The 18043-nt window shown below is 37.9% G+C and overlaps 1 protein-coding gene across 5 annotated transcripts in view; it reads left to right on the top strand.

Annotated features, from left to right (window-relative positions):
- Positions 1 to 17344, top strand: part of LOC121861540 (breast cancer anti-estrogen resistance protein 3 homolog) — a 107913-nt gene extending 90569 nt beyond the window's left edge. For all 5 annotated transcript variants that reach the window (XM_042359387.1, XM_042359391.1, XM_042359389.1 and 2 more), the window contains 9 exons: positions 535 to 613; positions 3381 to 3646; positions 4095 to 4291; positions 4591 to 5134; positions 6563 to 6787; positions 7715 to 7858; positions 8273 to 8441; positions 12245 to 12451; positions 13188 to 17344. In XM_042359387.1, the coding sequence (XP_042215321.1) occupies positions 535 to 613; positions 3381 to 3646; positions 4095 to 4291; positions 4591 to 5134; positions 6563 to 6787; positions 7715 to 7858; positions 8273 to 8441; positions 12245 to 12451; positions 13188 to 13496 (2140 nt within the window). In that variant the 3' untranslated portion in view covers positions 13497 to 17344. The remainder of the gene's footprint in view (positions 1 to 534; positions 614 to 3380; positions 3647 to 4094; positions 4292 to 4590; positions 5135 to 6562; positions 6788 to 7714; positions 7859 to 8272; positions 8442 to 12244; positions 12452 to 13187) is intronic.
- Positions 17345 to 18043: the final 699 nt, after the last annotated feature.

Here is an 18043-nt window from a genome sequence, read left to right as displayed (position 1 = left end):
GGGTAGTTCACTGTTTATTTAGGTACTGTATTTGGGACACTCCGCCTTGCCCTTTTTTTTTTAGGACTGATTCTGTGGGGTAATTAGAATTGTCTGCATTTGGAGGGGGGTAAAGGGGGATGCTCATGGATTTATTTATAACAAGATGGGTATGACGTATGATGGACTTGATTGATTGGTGAATAGATCAAAATTTTAAAATTTTTCTCTTATTGAATGTGTCTCAACCTCTCTCCAGCATCCCTTTCCAGAGGGCTGAAGATTGGGTTGCTTTATAAATAGAAAGTAAATAGTTAATACTTATTGAAGTTGGTTGCATCCTGCAGGAACTTGGTGTAGATAGAGAAGTTTCCCATCTTCTTGTGAAAGTAGACAAACAAGATGGATAAATAATTGTTTTTTCTTTATTACATGTGACTTCCCCATACTCAGGGAGATGTGTCTCTCTTAATTTTTAATTGTTGATGATTAGTGTATTTACTTACCTAGAATATGCACTTAAAGGGTAGTAATACATCAATCAACTTTCCCCAGGGACTGCATCTCCCAGCCCGGTGACTTTGTGCTGACCTGCCGCTGGTCCACCCAGACTCTACACTTCGTCATACAAAAAGTTAGTTTACTCGAAATATTTATCTCTGTCCTCAGTAAGTTTTGTTTTTTCTATAATTATTATCTTAGCCTTCTTTGTTCCTTCCACTACTTGTTGTCAATCTATTTTTATGGTACAGCACACTTGCCCTTCATAACTTTTTTAGATCTTCCCAATCTAAAAGTATCATCTGGCGACTGTGGTCATCAACCCTCAGATATGAGGACGGTACTCTAATTCAGTATTTGTTATTGATCTTTGTCCTATCCTTAGTGTTTACATAATAATATGAGACTCTTAACCATCTCCTTCTTCTGTACCTCATTAACATCTTAGTAATCAATCTTTCTCCCTGTTGTTTCTCATCTTCTTTCCCTTGTATATTTTTGCCATGCAGCTGCCAGTCTTATCCCATTTTTAGTTCAGCACAGTCATCAGTAACCTCATTCTAATAAACTTTTAATAAGTTTATAGAATTATGTTTACTGCAATTATCAATCTAAAATACATTGTGAAAGACCTGAGTAGTTGAAGCCATAAGCTCAACTACAGGCAGAGTTGTAAAAAGTATCGGACTTTTGTTACTTAAGTGAAAGTATTGTTACATTGGCAAAATGTTACTCAAGTAGAAGTAAAAGTATCCAAAGATCAAAGAACTTAAGTAGATATAAAAAAGTATCTCATTCATAAAGTACCTAAGCACTGAAAGTAAAAAGTAGCAACAAAATTATTAATTGTCTCAAATATTAAAATAATTCCATAATACATTACAGTGATCCCTCGGTTAACGAGCGCCTCGGTTAACGAAATTTTGGTTCACGAATTACCTTCCATAAGATTCTTCACTTCAGTTAACGAGCAAACCCTCGGTTAACGAATTCCTTACAAATTTTTCCCAACATGTTTTCGCCTGCATTTGGCGGCCCACCAGCTGTAGTATTAGTCCGTCAATACAGTAATCGGTTTTAGGGCTTAAATTCCTTACCATTTTAGTAAATATGAAGAAGGTTGTACTATTCAATAATTTTAAAAGTTTTATATTAAATTTTTTAGTCATTTTAACAATTATTGAATATAATTGCAGTACAGGAAGCTAGTTTTTTGCGCGCCAAACAGCCACTCAACACACCAAGCTTGGCGTCAGTTTGTTTACCAGTTCAGAGGAAGGAACATCTTGTTTGAGACTCTTCAACATAAATGCTTTTTTTCTGTGTTTCCATTCAAATTATTGGTCACTTTGATATATATTTTACATATTGATAATATACAGCACAGTGCAGTGTTGATTTAAAGAAAATAATCTTGAATTACACCAAGTGAACTAAAATTTTATGGGTGAAATGGCGGCGTGGGGTGACTTCTCTTCCACCCCAATGCCTTCATGCACACCTCAAAGTAAGTGTACATTACTGCATTTATTTTTAGTTTGTATGTAATTTTCGGTGAGCTGGAACCAATTACCCAAAAACCCATTGAAACAATGGTTTCGGTTAACGAGCAACCTTCTGGAACGAATTGTGCTCGTTAACCGAGGGACCACTGTATTAAGCATTTTTTAACTAAAGATAAAAATAAGACACATGGCATTACACATGTTTATTTGGAAATCCTTCTATTGATATGAATCAATAACTGATTCTCGAATTATGGTTGTCCAATCAGGATCTTTTAGGCCTAAATATAAGCTCAGCATGACCTGCCGAAAGGGAATTTGTGCTGCCACTCTTCCCCCTACAATCCATCGCAGGGATAGTGAACGGGCTGAAAATATATCCATCCAACACTCTGATCACTTTCTTCTTTATCCACACAAGAATCGTCGACGTGGACTTATGGTCCACAGACATAATGTTGTCTGCTCACATTAGGTTAGGAAACAGACCTATCTGGCAGGTATCTGAGGTGGGGGATGACCCACACTTCTCTTCCTGTAAACTCTGTAACTGTCCCAATGCTAACACCCTTCAACACTATTGCCTTGACTGTCCCACAGTCAGGGACCTCCTACCACAGGACGAGTCACTGACCACTATATGTCACCACCTATATGTCCCCATCTGTCGTACTGTCAGCCGGTCTGGCCCCTGAGATATGCTAGGGACTGTCAGTTGGTTGAAAATGCTCAAAGGAGGGCCACCAGACTGGTGCCTGCACTTCGGCACCTCAACTACCCTGAGAGATTGGAGCGCCTGAACTTGCCTAGCTTATACTACAGACGGGCAAGGGGCGATCTAATTGAGGTGTATAAGCATCTCAGGGGGCACTACTCAGTCAAGTGTCCTTACCTGGAGCTGGTGGTCGCTTGCCCCCCAAGGGGTCACAGCTCAAGATTGAAGAAGCCGCAGGTCCAGAAAACTGTGAGGGCAAACTTTTTCGGAGTGAGAGTTGTGAACTCTTGGGACAATCTGTCAGAAAGTGTTGTGACGTTACCGAGTGTGAGCTCTTTCAAGACCAGACTTGACCAACACTGGAGCAGGTTCAGTTACATTCAGGAGCCGGTGCATGCCCAGTACTTGCCAACAGTGCGTAACAGAGACGTGACCGATCGCCCAAGCGACTAATGAGCCGTGGTGAAGAGGATAAAAGTAAAAAAGTACCTAAGTAAAAGAATAATGTCAAAATATTCTGAATTAACGAGGGTTTTACTGTACAGTAGTATAAAACGATTGTAGTGTAGTGTTTATTCCCAACTCTTGCTTATGTTATTATCTATTTGGCTCTGCTGTTCCCTGCTGGCATTAAATTGTATAATTCCTACTAATTTGATATATAATGTATCTTCCTTCAGACTGTTGTACAGCCCAACACAGTGTATGAAAGGATACAATACCAGTTAGAAGATGATGCCTACGACTCTATCCCTGATTTGGTGAGGGCATATGTGGGAGGCAAGAAACCTATCACAGTTTCATCTGGGGCTCGGATCTCAACCCCTGTCAATCGCACAGCACCATTGAGTTTCTATGCTTCCAAATATGCTGCCCAGACTGCCCACACCTTCACACATGGAACTCTCAGTCGACCAAGTAACAGAGCATCTGAACCAATTCCTGGGTAAGGATTTAAAGAAATTGAAATTTAAAGTATGCATTTATGTTATCCTAAAAAGGCAAAATTAGTAGGGATATTAACTTCTTTCTATTTAAACTTGTTTTGCATTAAACCATTATGTAGAATCAGTGGATGAATAATACAAATCTAACATTCATTTATTTTCCAGGATTACACTAAGATTGGCCCCAGCTTATTTCACCTTAAGATAAACCACCATAATGCTTATCTATTCTCACTTAACCTAACCTACTACCCCCCCCCCCATCCAGGTAGCATTAGGGTGTTTTAATCAGCAGCATAAATAAACTACATGATTAATCTTCATGTGATCCTTATTTTATTATCTTGTCCAAGATCAAAATTAAAGGCATAAAATAATACACAAAAAGATTATGAACTTTAGATATATTAAATGTTGGTTTATATTATATGAACATCCATTTTGCAGGGGAGGTTTGATCGGTGGGAACATGCTGAGGCATCAACACTCATACAGTGGCCCAGTAGGTGTGGGCTGCGCCATAGTGAGGAGCCCTGCCCACTCTCCACCCAGGACACGACGAGACACGGCACCTTTATTACCCATTAAAACACGGAGTAGTAGCACTTCTAGACCTCCAGATGAGCCGCCTGAGGGAGGAACAGGTAAATACATCATTAACCCCTTTTTGTACAGACTTTCTCTGTATGGAATAAATTGGCCTGGCATTAGCCAAATAAAATAGTAAAAGTGGCTTCCCCGTAGTGAAGGGGTTAGAGGAACTATGCTGAAGGACGTTGCTCTAGTTAGGTACTCCATATCTGAAAAATATAAATGTACATATACTTTAAACTGAGGATAGTTACCTCATGTCTGATTTTTTTACAATATCCCTAAACTGACTTGTGCATTGAGAATTTGAACTCTGGTAAATTCTATAATAAATGTGATATTTTTTCCACAGTGCCAACAAGAATTGATGAGAAGAGCTGCAGTAATGATGGAGTAATCGGCTCTCGTCCAACAGTTGAACAAAATAAATTTACCTCTCAGTCATTACCACGAAAGATGACAACGAAATCCTTCTCCATCCCTTCCGAACACCTTTCACCTATATCAGCAGAGCCAACTTTGGGAGGCCACGAAGAAGATAAACCAATAGAAAAATCAACAGAGGAAGAACCTCCTCCAAAGCCTTCACGTGTTCCATCTTTTAAAACTAAGCCCAAGAAGCCACCACAACCAGTTATTAATGAACGATTATATGCTGAAATCGATGAACTTGACGAAGAAGAAATGAAAGACTTAAAGACTGAGGACGTGAAGACTCCTACAGCGAGTAGTGAGGCCGACAACAATGTTAAAAACAGTGAAGTTATTACAGGGTGTATGGACACAACGTCAACTCCCCGACATTCCCGCTTGTCAGAGATGTACCAACCTTCGGGGTCAGATTCAGGCAACGGTTCTGGTGACTCTGTGCAAACATCTGCCAGTGATGCCAGAAAGTAAGTATTATACAGAAACCAGTAATGATTTTTAAACCCTATAATTCTTTGAGGGGATAATAACAAATATTAATGGGCAAAGTTGAGGGTAGGAGGGCCAATAGAAGGCAGACTGGGATGGATGAATAAAATTAAAAACTAGGTCCCCATAAAGATATAACACCTTAGAGGATTGGTAAAAACTGTTCAAAAACGTTTTAGAGTGGAGGACTGTGGTCACGAACCCTCAGATATGAGGACAGTGCATCTGATTGATTGAATTCTTTGAACAGAAATTTAAAATCATTTGCTAGTACAGTACAGTATTATATGTGCATTTATTAACAGCATGATGAACTTTTGTTTGTAAGAAATAATGAGTAAGAAAATGAGAACAGCGTAGACATTTTAAAGAGTACATACAGTATACTGTATATTACTTGTACAGTTTTTAGATTCCATAAAGTTTATAAAGTTTTTGTTTTCTCTTATGTGATATGTATGATATTATTCCAAACAAATGCTTGTATAAGTTTACAATGTGAAGGATACAGTATTACAGTATTTATTTTAATTTTCAAATCTTTGAATTTGTAGTACAGTATTTTGAGCGCTAATGAATTCTTAAGAAGAGCTGGCACTTTTGAAAAATAAAAGACCAGCTATTATTATTATTATATTATATAAAAGCACATAAATTCTACCATCAGTAATAGATGGTAACTGCTAATTGGTAGAAAAAATTGTAGTACTGGACTCATTAATACAGTACAGTACTAATTAATGTATGCGTGTATACAGTACTGTAGTATGTGCTCTAAGTACAGTACAGTACGTTCCTACATCTATAAAACAGATACAGTACATGATTACATGGATCATATTTAACATCAGTAGGTACGTTGACTTCTGTTCATTCTCACCATCTACTGGTACTTCTTGTGTTATAATTTAAAGGTAACATTTTTCAAAACTATTATACTCCTCAACAGTAGATCATTAGGCATTCCAGTCTTTGCAACTCTCTATCACCTGTTGGTGTGTGTCTCACTCTAAAGGGCACATTGCTCTTTCTAAACTTCAGGTTAAATAGTAAGGTTATTCTTATTATCTTTTTCAAACATGTTCTTATACATAATATGACAATCTCTTGATCCAGATGACTAAAACATCTCTCTCTCATTTTCCCAACAAAATTAAATCTTCTGATTTAGCTGAAATTTATGTTATTCCTTGTTACTCTTTCTCTTACCTGAGCTCCACCATCTTGCTAAGTGTTTGACGAGGTACTCAGTACTGTACTCAATTTATGTTTCTAGCTAAATTGCAGATTCTTATTTTTTATTTATATATATATAGATTTTTTTTTTTTTATAAATCATGTTGGTAACTGTTACTATAGAATATCCCGAAGGCTTCAAAATTTAATATATTACCTTTTATTTTCAGTCGAGACAGCCAAGCTTCCTTTGGTGATACTGGCAGTGTTCAGCTGGAGGAGGACTCTGTGGTAGATGAGGAACCTGTGCTCTTTTCCTTACCAGAGTTGGTCTCCATCACAGCGTTTGATCTCGAGAACTTCAATACTCTCCTCCTAAACTCCATAGAAAATAAACCTCTTGATGCTACAGCTCTCAAAGGGGTGAAGAATACACTTTTAGAGAGTGGATCAAGGTGAGAAACACTTAGGAATACATTACAGACATCCCACGGGTTAGGGAAGGGTTCCGTTCCCTAAAATCTTTCCGCATCGTGAAAGTCTGCGTCCCGAAACCATTTTGCCCATTGTCTCTTATTATATAAGTTGAGATGCGTTCCTATGGAAATTTTTTGTGCCACAAAACGTAACGCGTAACGAGCGCATATATGAATGAAAATAGACAGTTTTAAACACATACCGTACAATGATTCATTCCTGATGTAACATGATAATAAATGCACACACTTTAATTTAACTCACCAGAAACAATGTTGAGTGCTGCATGAGGTGGTGAGGTGAAGTGGTACGATTGGAGTTACTGGGAGTTATCTCCTTAAAACATCATGTACTGTATAATGTCCAACCTAATTCCTTTATGGAAGCTTTTATCACCACTGCTTTGACCTGAACTTGGCCTTTTTCACACTCATCTTGAATAAGGGTACACAGAATTCAAACTGAGCTGCGCCATTGTTGTGGTGGCTGCTGGCAACTGGGGAGGTGAGCCGTCCTCCAACCATCCTACCACCAAGAATCCACACAAAATAAATTTACAATTTCGGTGAATTTCTTTGTTATATATCGTGATTTTTATGTTTGAAAAATTTACCCAAATTCCGAACAGGCAAATTTCTGTACTGTACTGTACTGTACTGCCTGTACTGTACTGTATTATACTTAACATTTGAACGAATTTGAACCATTTTTATGTCATCAACATTTCCTTTATGGTAGAAATATAATGATATACTGTACTGTACTGAAGATTAAAAAAATTTTAGTTTAATGAAACATACAGTGCAGCATTAATAAAAGTACTCCTGAGATTAAAGAGTGCCCGTATTGTAAAACAAAAAATTTCAATTAATTTTCTATGTAATGATTTTGTCTGGTTTTCACAGAGTTTTAGCAGCCCACCTAACTCGGGTTGACTTGGAATTGCTAAATGGTGCGGGTGAGAATGACCTCGGTCTTGGGGTGACATCAGGCATTGAGCTTATCACACTTCCACATGGGGCACAGCTCAGGACAGACCTTATTGAGAGGTGAGATATGGAATTAAATGTTTTCAAGTTTTATGCCACATACCAGTTTGTCTCCAGTTGATATAAAATGGAGAATTTAACCAATTTAAGAATTGAATCAAAGTATTATTGTTAACTTAAAAACAGGACTATTGCAGCAGTGTTAAAACTTTTGTATTAGTTTATGTGAAGTTAGTTTTATCACACTTGTAAAATAATTTTTACTATGATTATCTTCTACTATTGTCTCCGTCTCTTATTCACTTACCGGTACAAGTACTTTCCCATTTCCCCCCTCATTTTTCTTTTATTTATCATTCTTTTGTCTTTATTTATTCCTTAAGTACAGTACTCTATTTGTCCAGCCAGTTGTCCTCCCTCTCAAACTCTCCATACATCTCTGTGCTAAGCCAAAACCTTCCCATTGTTTCACAGAACTGAGTGCCTGAAACTTCTGGTTGCTGTGACCATACTGTTGACTCCAGATCTGAATGAAAGATCAGAAGTTATACATCGCTGGATCCAGGTGGCAATAGACACTAAGACAGCCATGGGGAACCTCTATGGCTTTACGGGTATCATGTTGGGCCTGTGTGTTCCAGAGGTAAGGATATTGATGCTGTTGTACTCTTTTGGTATAATTAGGAAGCATTGGTCAACATGGAGAGAAATGAAAAACTAAAGAACAGTAGATGAATGAAAGGATGAAGAACAAATGAGAGATGAGAGCAGGGGTGCATTAAAAATAACTGGGCCTTGGTTATGGGAAGACACTGCACTTAATATCATTGGTGGACTAACCTATAGAGCACTCTTGCAATATTGTATGAGTAATGATAAGTGCTCTCATAGGCTACAGCCAGATGTCAGCACCCATGCTATCTAGAGGTTGTCTTGAATCATTTGACTGTGTAACGTAAATTTAAATTATTACTTAGAATTTTTTATGTACCTGTATTACTAAATAAACAATACAGGAATAATATAGTACAGTACTGTTGTAATGGTAAGCTCTGGGCCTCGGGTAGCTGCCCCATTTGCCCTCCTCTTAATCTAGCCCAGCATGAGTGCAATCTTTGTCAAGGCCATTTGCAAGGCCTGTTTGTAAAATTGACAAGTTTTCTCCGGAATGACAATTTTGGGACATAGCACCACAGAAAGAATCTGACAATTTCTTCCAGAGAGATAGTTACAGAGTTGCAGTAAAATTTTCTAACAATTTGAAATGTACAGTATACATGTTTTAGAGAAGCTGTTGATCTAGAGTTAAAGCATTGGAGATGGATAGTATAAGAAACATGAAAATTCAGATACTAGTCCAGTAAGGAATGAAGATGTAAGAAGAAAGTGTTGAGTCAAATGAGTGAGAATGTATTAAAGTGGCATGGGTATATGGAGTGTATGAGAGGTGAAAGATTGCTTTGAAATATTAATGTGGGTGTAACTGGAGGCACAATAGACATACTGTACTGATAAAGGGTTAGACATATCATATAGATGAATTAGTTGTCAAGTTAGATAATGCCTAATGAATGATTATGGATCATGACACGTAAAGCTCAGAGAATGGTTATGAATGATAATGAATGTAATAAATTAATACTGTGACAAAATATATTGAACATAGGGTAGTATTCTCAGTGAAGTGATTAATGATTTAGTGTGGCTTTAAATAATGTGTTTATTTCTATTTATTACCTTAGCTCTCTCCCGTCTCTCTGTGATTGTTTTGCTATGCTTTCCCTGTTATTTCTCCCCATCTTCGAGGTTTTTGTACACCTTGATCCACCCTATACAGTCTCTCTTCGACTTACGACGGGGTTCCGTCCCGACGAACAGGTCATAAGTCGAAAAAGTGAAAAATGATACATAGAAATTATAAAATGAAATACAGAATACTGTACAGTAAAAGTAATCAATAATGAAAAATGAATAAAGTGTTACTGTGAATTTACCTTTAATGTAGTCAGTTGAATGCACACAGGGCCTCAATGATTTTTTAATTTAGCATGTAGACTACATTAATTGGATGAAGCAGAGGAGGAGACAGGGATGGGTGGGTCATCAAGTTCGCTTTCTTCAGACAGGCTAACATACTTGCTTGTTGAAGGTATTGGATCATCTTTAGGGAGTGAAGAGGCAGCAGTGGTGGGACATAAGGAGACAGCAGTGGGGGACTTCTTAAGAAATATGTCAAATTTAGACTGCACAGTTTGCCTTTTCTTTTCATTGTAAATCTCCCTGTAGCAAGCAAGTGCATCTTGGATCAGTCTGTTAACTTTTGCAAAACGCTCAACATTTTGATCCATTTATTCAAACATTTGCATTCCTTTATAAATAGTAGCAAATGCCTCTGCCATTTGTTTCACTGAAAACATTTTGAGGGGTGCAAGTTCTTCTTCTACATTTTGTCTCTCTTCTTCCTCTGCAATTTTCTGTGCATCCAGTTCAATCAGGTCCTCGTTCCTTAGCTCTTCTGCTACACTTTCCACCAACTGCTCAACATCTTCATTATCAATTTCTAACTCCAGCTGTTGACCCATCTGCACTATCTTGTTACTAATCTCAGAAATTGCTTCATCTTCATTAAATCCTTTGAAACTGTTCACATATCTTTTCAGTACCTTTTTCCATATTCCATTCATGCACTGACCTGTAACCTCATCCCATGCTGCAGCTATGTTCTTTGTACATTGCAAATTTTGTAGTCCTTCCAAAACTCTCTGAGCGTTTTCTCACCTTCAGTAGCAGCAATAACCTGAGCGAAGGTCGTACGTAAATAATACGCTTTAAAAGCAGCAATAGCACCTTGATCCATGGTTTGGATGATAGAGGTAGTGTTAGGTGGAAGGTAGACTACCTTAACATTAGGGTGCCGGTCGTCCAGGTGTGGTGGGTGTCCCGGAGCATTATCTAAAATTAATATAATCTTGAACGCAACCCCTTGTTGCAGACAATATTCCTTGGCTCTTCGAATGAAACAGCTCAGGAACCAATCCTTAAACAGTGCAAGGGTCATCCATGCTTTCTTATTACTGCGATAAAACATTGGCAATGTGTGCTGGCTGATATTTATGAAAGCCCTTGGGTTCTCTGAATGATATATCATGAAGGGTTTTACCTTGAAACCAGCTACATCCCCCCCCAACAGAAGTGTGATTCGGTCCTTGGATGCCTTGAATCCCGGCATGGTTTTCACCTCTTTGTGGATGTATGTCCGTTCTGGCATGTGTTTCCAGAATAAGCCAGTTTCATCCACATTAAATATTTGCTCATGCAAATAATTTCCCTCCACGATGACACGATCTACTGTAGCTCCTCCTTAAAAGCTTCGGCAGCACCTACATCAGCACTTGCTGCCTCTCCACTCACCTTTACACTGTGCAAACTGTAACATTTCTTAAACCTTTAGAACCACCCATGACTTGCTGTGAAGTTTTGGTCGCACTCACATCCTGCCTGCTCTTTCAAGCTTTCGAAAAGGCTTCTTGCCTTAGCCTGTAGGGTTAGAAGGCTTAAGGGTACATACACGCTTTTGCAGCTGATCTTCCATCCACATCACAAGTAATTTCTCCATCTCATGAAGAGGACCTTGTCTTTTTTTCATTATTATTGTTCCCTTTATAGGTGCTGATCCTTTCACTACCTCACGAATTTGTTCCTTGTCCTTCAAAATTGTTGATATCGTCGAGTGAGAGAAGCCAAGGTCGCGTGAAATGGTTGCTACCACTTTTCCATTTTCATATTGCATTATTATTTTCATTTTCATCTGAAAAGTAATTGACTGTCTCCTTTCCTTATCGGCACCACGAGAACTCTCACTTTTACGCTTGCCAGCCATTTTAAAGGGAATTAGAAACAAAAATTTTGTCAGTACATAGCGAGATCACTAACAACAACGATGGCCAAACACCAACTGAGGCAGCCCAGCCCACGCTGTCGCACGGGACCAAAACGTTTCAGTACTAGAAAATACGTAATTTGAAAAATATTTTATACGACCACGGCGGTCGTATGTCCGGGTTGTCGTAAGTCGAGTATTTCGTAAGTCGAGGAGGGACTGTACTGTACTAATGTCGGAAAAGAATAAGATAATTAAATATTAGGAGTAACATTTCTGCCTTAATGTAGTGGGGAGCTAACTTCTATGGCTTTTTGGTTAACCTAACCAAAGAATATATACTGTATTGTATATTGTACCAGTAACTGAATCAGCATACAGTATTTATTTTTTAGCTGACCCTCTTCAGATAATTTCTTGTTATATAAAACTCTTTTCAATAAAGAGTAACTTGGCTTTCCCCATACACAATAGTTCATGAAACGAATATTATTGTTTCATAGTCTGTGTTTGGGACAATGTCTTTTTCTCTTTAAAGTTTCCTTAATAATTCATTTACATGACAGATCCAGAGGCTAACCAGCACGTGGCACACAGTACGACAAAAATTTACTGACTCTGCATTCAACTTTGAATCCAAGTTAAGGTCAACTTTGAAGGCAATGAATGAATGCACAAACCCTCAGGCACCAAACACTACCATTCCGCACATCCTTCCGTTCATACTATTGTGTGAGAGGGACCTTAATGATATCTACTCCATGCATAAACATGTAAGGATATATACTTTATCTATTATTTAAACTGTGTACATGATTATTTTATTGTATTAATATGGTTATTGAGATTAAATTTTAAGAGACAGGTCCAGATTCACAGAGTTTTGCACATTGATTTTCTCACCTACTTGGGGATAAGAGAATAAAGAACTAGCAAACTAACTAACTTTGAAAGGAATCATATACAGTAAAAAAGTAACAGATCCTATTTACTTCTATTAAGAAGGGCTATTAAACATTTTGTTAGTTGTTGACAGTATTTTTGTGACTAAAATAAGGGCACTTTTAGAGCTTGGGGCAGGGCCCCCCCCTCCCCAATTTCAAGTACTGTATCATAAATTTTGGGTAAGGTTAAGCTCTTGTGAAAAGATTAACAGGGACACCACATGGGTATTTCCTTATGGATCAAACCCCACTCTGGTAAGAACTTAGTTATGAGCACTAACTGTTCAGTCACAAGACTCGCAAGCTACATAAGAGTCAACCTTAGTCTGTGAAAATTTCTCATTCACCTACTTCCTCTTATATTACACTTGTGCCATATCAAGCTCCTAAGCACTGTAATAGTGATTGAACAAGGTTGTCTCAATGTGCTTTTTTGTGACTCATCAGATTGAAATAATCATTGTTTGGTTGTTGTATTTGTTAAAACAAATACTGCAGTAACTTTAATGATACAGTAGCATAATTCAAGTTTAATTTTTTTATTCTAAATATCTTTCTCTTTTAGGGTGCTTCAATACTCCAGTGGGAGAGTACAGCATCTGACTATGGGATGCAGATGCTGTTCTCACATCTGCAAGAGACCAGGGCTGTCACACAGAACTTGACTCTCTATCGCCGCAATGCAGAGCACATCTTGCCTGACTCCAACACTCTTGACGACCTTACTCTTGACATGTTCCGAACAGAGTTTCACCTTAAGTTCCTATGGGGAAGTAAGGGTGCTGTTGCTGACAGTGAAGAGCGACATGCAAAATTTCAGCAAGTTGTTAGCACACTGTCTGAACGATGTGAACCATCTCTTGTTGCTTCATGAACCTGTTTTGCTCAATATTGTATATTCTTTCAAAAGAAGAGATATGAACATCTAAGGAAGCCATATCTATATCTAAAAGGGATGTGAATTTCTCAGTAAAGATTTACCATTGGAGAATTCATTATATAAATGAGGAATAAAGACAGTTAATTGATGATAAGCTATAGCTGTATTTGTCATGTTTTAAGTACCTTCCTGCAGTAAGCTGTGGGATATTTCCATCACATGAATGCTAGTTACTAATCAAGTCTTTATTATTATTATAATTATTTGTATTTGTTGAATAATATTGTGACTGCAATGTTTTGAGACCACAGATGAATATTGAAGGAAGGTCATATTCATCTTTAAGTTCCTTACCTACACTTCCATTACAAAGTACGTACTGTACCAGTATGTTTCTGCAGGTTACCACCGAGTACTCAGAGTAAAGTCCATGGCATTAAAGTGAATCTTTACATATCAGAGTCATATTTAAAATAATTTTGTTTGGGATTGAGGTTGACAAGACTTCACTCTTGGTTGTTGTGAATTTGAATGATACAGCTCAAGGACTGAATGATGCTCACAATAAATTTTTCCTAGAAGTAAAGAAGATAAGCAGGTGAATTATGTAATGTGCTCTGGGACGGTAATCTTTCAGCACAAATTTTGTGATTACTTACTAATAGTAATAAGGAATTTAGATGTGTTTGTGGTTGATAATGCATTCCTTTTGTAGATACATATACTGTATAAAAATTAATGAGTATCATTTTTTAATGGAAGAAATTGAATTCTGTTTATTTATCAAGGTTCTAAGACTTCAAAGATAATTTTGCAAAGTGTCTTTGAAATTAATGCATAACAGAAAGGTGCTTATTTACCTGGTCAGTGACATAATCATATTTTATAGTTTTCTTACAAAGGAATAATCTTTAGGGCAAAGCTACAGTTAACCGCACACAGACAAAAGACCATATACTAGACATTGATGTGTGTACCTTTCCCTTGCTTGCTAGTTAACCATGTACTGTAAAGATTTGTGCTATGCAAGAGGTCAACTGAATCACATAAGGCTTTGTGAATAAAGCCCTACATCCTATCCCATTATAGTAAATTGTGTATATTCAGACAAATAATCTCCTTGAATGGATGTTGATCTTAACTGATTGTGAACTTTTAATCAGGTTATTGTTGTCTGGGAGATATCCCTGTTTTTGTGCAGCTTTTGTCCAACTCCGTAAGCTCAGTTGTTCTTTCGGCTTAGCGGTGTTTTAACTGTACTTCAGAATCATACGCTGATTAGTTCTAGTCACATGACAAGCTGGTATGGTGTACTAATTGTCATACGGAAATGTACATAGTTTTGACTTTGTACTTATTGTAAATAAATGAAAAATAAAAATAATTTGTATCCTTTATGAATCATTATTGGGACACTAATGATATTAGGAAATATTGTTGTGTGCCAAACAGCTTTACAAACTCGGGGTTACTACTCCGGAGGAATGCACTGATGTAGGACTGAACCTGAAATCCCATTTTATAACTGAGGAAAGGATTTGGCACACATGTATAGGGGTCCATTTTATCAGTGTTTTGTTATAAGTTACAGAAGAGATCTTTTTCACATCACTTTGTTTCATTATACATACAGTGTCATTGGTCATCGTCTGTTAGTGCATGATTACTGTATTTGTTGTGGAGGATCCGAGGAACATTCCTAACTCGGTATGGCCAGACCAGCTCAACAGAAATAAGAAGGATTTTGTGCTTACTGTATTTAATTAATCTTCCCTGACCTCATGCCTCCAAAGTGCCCAACAAGTAACAGTGCAGTGCCCAGCATAAGGAAAGCCCGGATAACTATTACCTTAGTACTAATGGGAAGTTTTACGGCAATTTGAAGCTGGTGACCGAACTGTTCACATTGGTGCTGCTCTAGGCTTGCCTTCCACCATGGTAATATTTATCCAGAGTACAGTAGTGCCAAGAAAACTAGCAAGTACCAAAGTCAGTTAATGAAAAATATGGAAAGTCTGGTTGTGATACAAGCAATGTTCTCCACCTTCACATGTGAGTATACCTGTGTTGTATGTTTGATTGTAATTAGTTTTTCACTTCTTTCATCTGGTGAAAAAATTCTCCCTGGAACCTTCCTTACCCCTATTTGCAGTATTTATTATGAGGAAAAGTTATTGTTCGTTTAAAGCACTGTAGCAGTTTTCGGGATAAACACATAATTCGACACTGGTCCATATGATTTTTTGCAGGGGGTTGCAAGAGAGCAAAACAAGCGCCTGACATATCAGTTTATTCAAAATGTATGATTAAGTATAACTGAGTTACCGTACTTTTGACTACTGTACTGTATGATCAGCAATATCACTTATCAGTGTTATCACCAAATTATTTTCACTAAAATTATCACAGGGTTGATCTTAGGCATTAAAAACTAACAATAATAATTCATTTTATATCATTAATCCTGATAAACTGGGGATGACCAATGCTCACTGTCTGTTACAAATAGTGACTTGCTCAGAACATTAACAGTGAAATTTCGATGGTGCATATCAGCTCCAAAATTATCAATCACGTCTTCAATGATGGCTTTCTTTCTATTTTAACACCTTCTAGCGTGCACACTGAGAATGCACAATCCAGACAAACGTTCAGTTGACATTGTTAATTGAAGCCATGTATTGGCACATCTCAGCATGCTAAATGACTGCTCTACTTCACAAGTGGAAGCTGGAAGTGTCAAGATCAATAGGGCTTCTCGAATAGCAGGAAACAAATCACACTGTTTAGAAAATCTGTCAAGGATAAGGTTGCACTAGTGTAAAAGTTTTGGATTACCCCCTGGTTCAAGTTACTCCTGCAATCATTTGAACCTTGGTTGAAAATACCCACTCCAGTTTCAAATAACCCCCTATTTCTCACAGCTGATTTGGCCATGTAGATAAAAAGATAGACCATATTTTATTGAATGCTTGTTTGTTTTGTGTGGTTATTCAAATACAGATATTGAGTTTTTAAAATGTAATTACAGTAGACCCTTGCCATTTGCAATTCACAATTTTGACTATTTGTAGTAAGCAGATGGTGGCTAGCTTGCAAGCCTTTTCCCGTAGCACAACGAGTGACCCCACGCAGCATCTCGTGTTGTACTCTCAAAACTTTAGTATTTCTGTGTGAAATGGCCCCGAAAAGACTGCCTGGTGTCAGTACTAGTGATGCTAGTGGAGTGAAATGTAAAAGGCAGTAGTCAGTGATGACTCTGACAAGGAAAGTTTTATTATTAGATAAGTTAAGAGGGATGAGTGCTGCCGCAGCTGGTCAGTTGAATGGCAAGGGTCTCCTGTAATTGTATCTAAAATATCAATTTTATAATGTCAATGACAAATTTTAGGCATCAAAAGACTTGTTTAAAATTTGATTAAATACATTAATACTGAACTCAATGTATCATGAGTGTAGTCCTAGAGAGGACATCACATGTGTGTGTGTTGGCCCATATTCGTAGACATACATATGCATGTGGAATTCGCTTTTTACGTGAACATAAGGCCTTGCCCAATATGGCAAGTGTTAGGATCCAGCGTTGGATCATAGCTCTGGCAGCACTTGGAGTTTCAATGTGGTGTGGATATTAGTAATGCTGATGCCTTAAGTAGGTTACCACTACCATATAAACCCAACTCTGTTCCACTTCCTACTGATATGGTTCTGTTGTTGGAGCATATTGAAGGCTCACCTGTTAAAGCAAGTCACATTAGGAAGTGGACTGCTAGTGATCCCATTTATTCAAGAGTGTTATCCTTTGTCAAATGTGGTTGGTCTACAATAAAGGAGATATTGTTTTTGGTGGCTGATTTCCCCACACATATGGAGGTCCAAGCTACAACACAGATGAAGGACCGCCTTTTCATTCTCATGTGTGCTGTGGTCGGGAAAAGCATGAAACCAAGGCCCCTAAAAAACATTATGGACTCATTGCCAGTTATCTAATACCTGTACAACAATAAAACAGCTTGGTTCACACAAGAAATATCCCAGGAGTGGTTTCAGAAGGTGTTTTAGTGTTTTGTCCAGCAATGGGAGGTACTAGCAACACTACTAATACTAAGACTGTGCTACTGTTGGATAATGCACCAGCACACCCTGCCAATGATGTGCTGGCTGGCTCTAAGGTCTTGCCTAGCATAGATAACCACACCCCTCTTGCAAGTTTCTTGAGAAAGGTTCGTAAATGAGTCATATCCAGCAATACTGAACTCACATTCCTCTGGGTCGATTCTCCTGTTCTTGTACAACAGTTCTACAACTCCTACAATATCTGGTTGGTGTACTTTCAGAAGTGTTTCAAACTCCTCTCTCTTATCAAGAAACATGCCAGTATTAGTGTACATGACATTCAAGCCAGAATTTGTTCTCGGTAACGTCTCTGCTCTTAGTAGTAACCCTGCTCCCCCCCCCCCATTCTCAGAAGACGCAGCATTTGCTAAGTACCGTACACTGTATTTTGCAGGGTGTGGTTAGAAATGTCATTGCTTCACGGC

Source organism: Homarus americanus, unplaced genomic scaffold (assembly GCF_018991925.1).
Source record: "Homarus americanus isolate GMGI-L3 unplaced genomic scaffold, GMGI_Hamer_2.0 scaffold24260, whole genome shotgun sequence".
In the NCBI taxonomy this organism is placed as follows: Eukaryota; Metazoa; Arthropoda; class Malacostraca; order Decapoda; family Nephropidae; genus Homarus; species Homarus americanus.
Note: the sequence above shows the minus strand (reverse complement) of the source record. Positions and strands in the feature narration are given on the sequence as shown.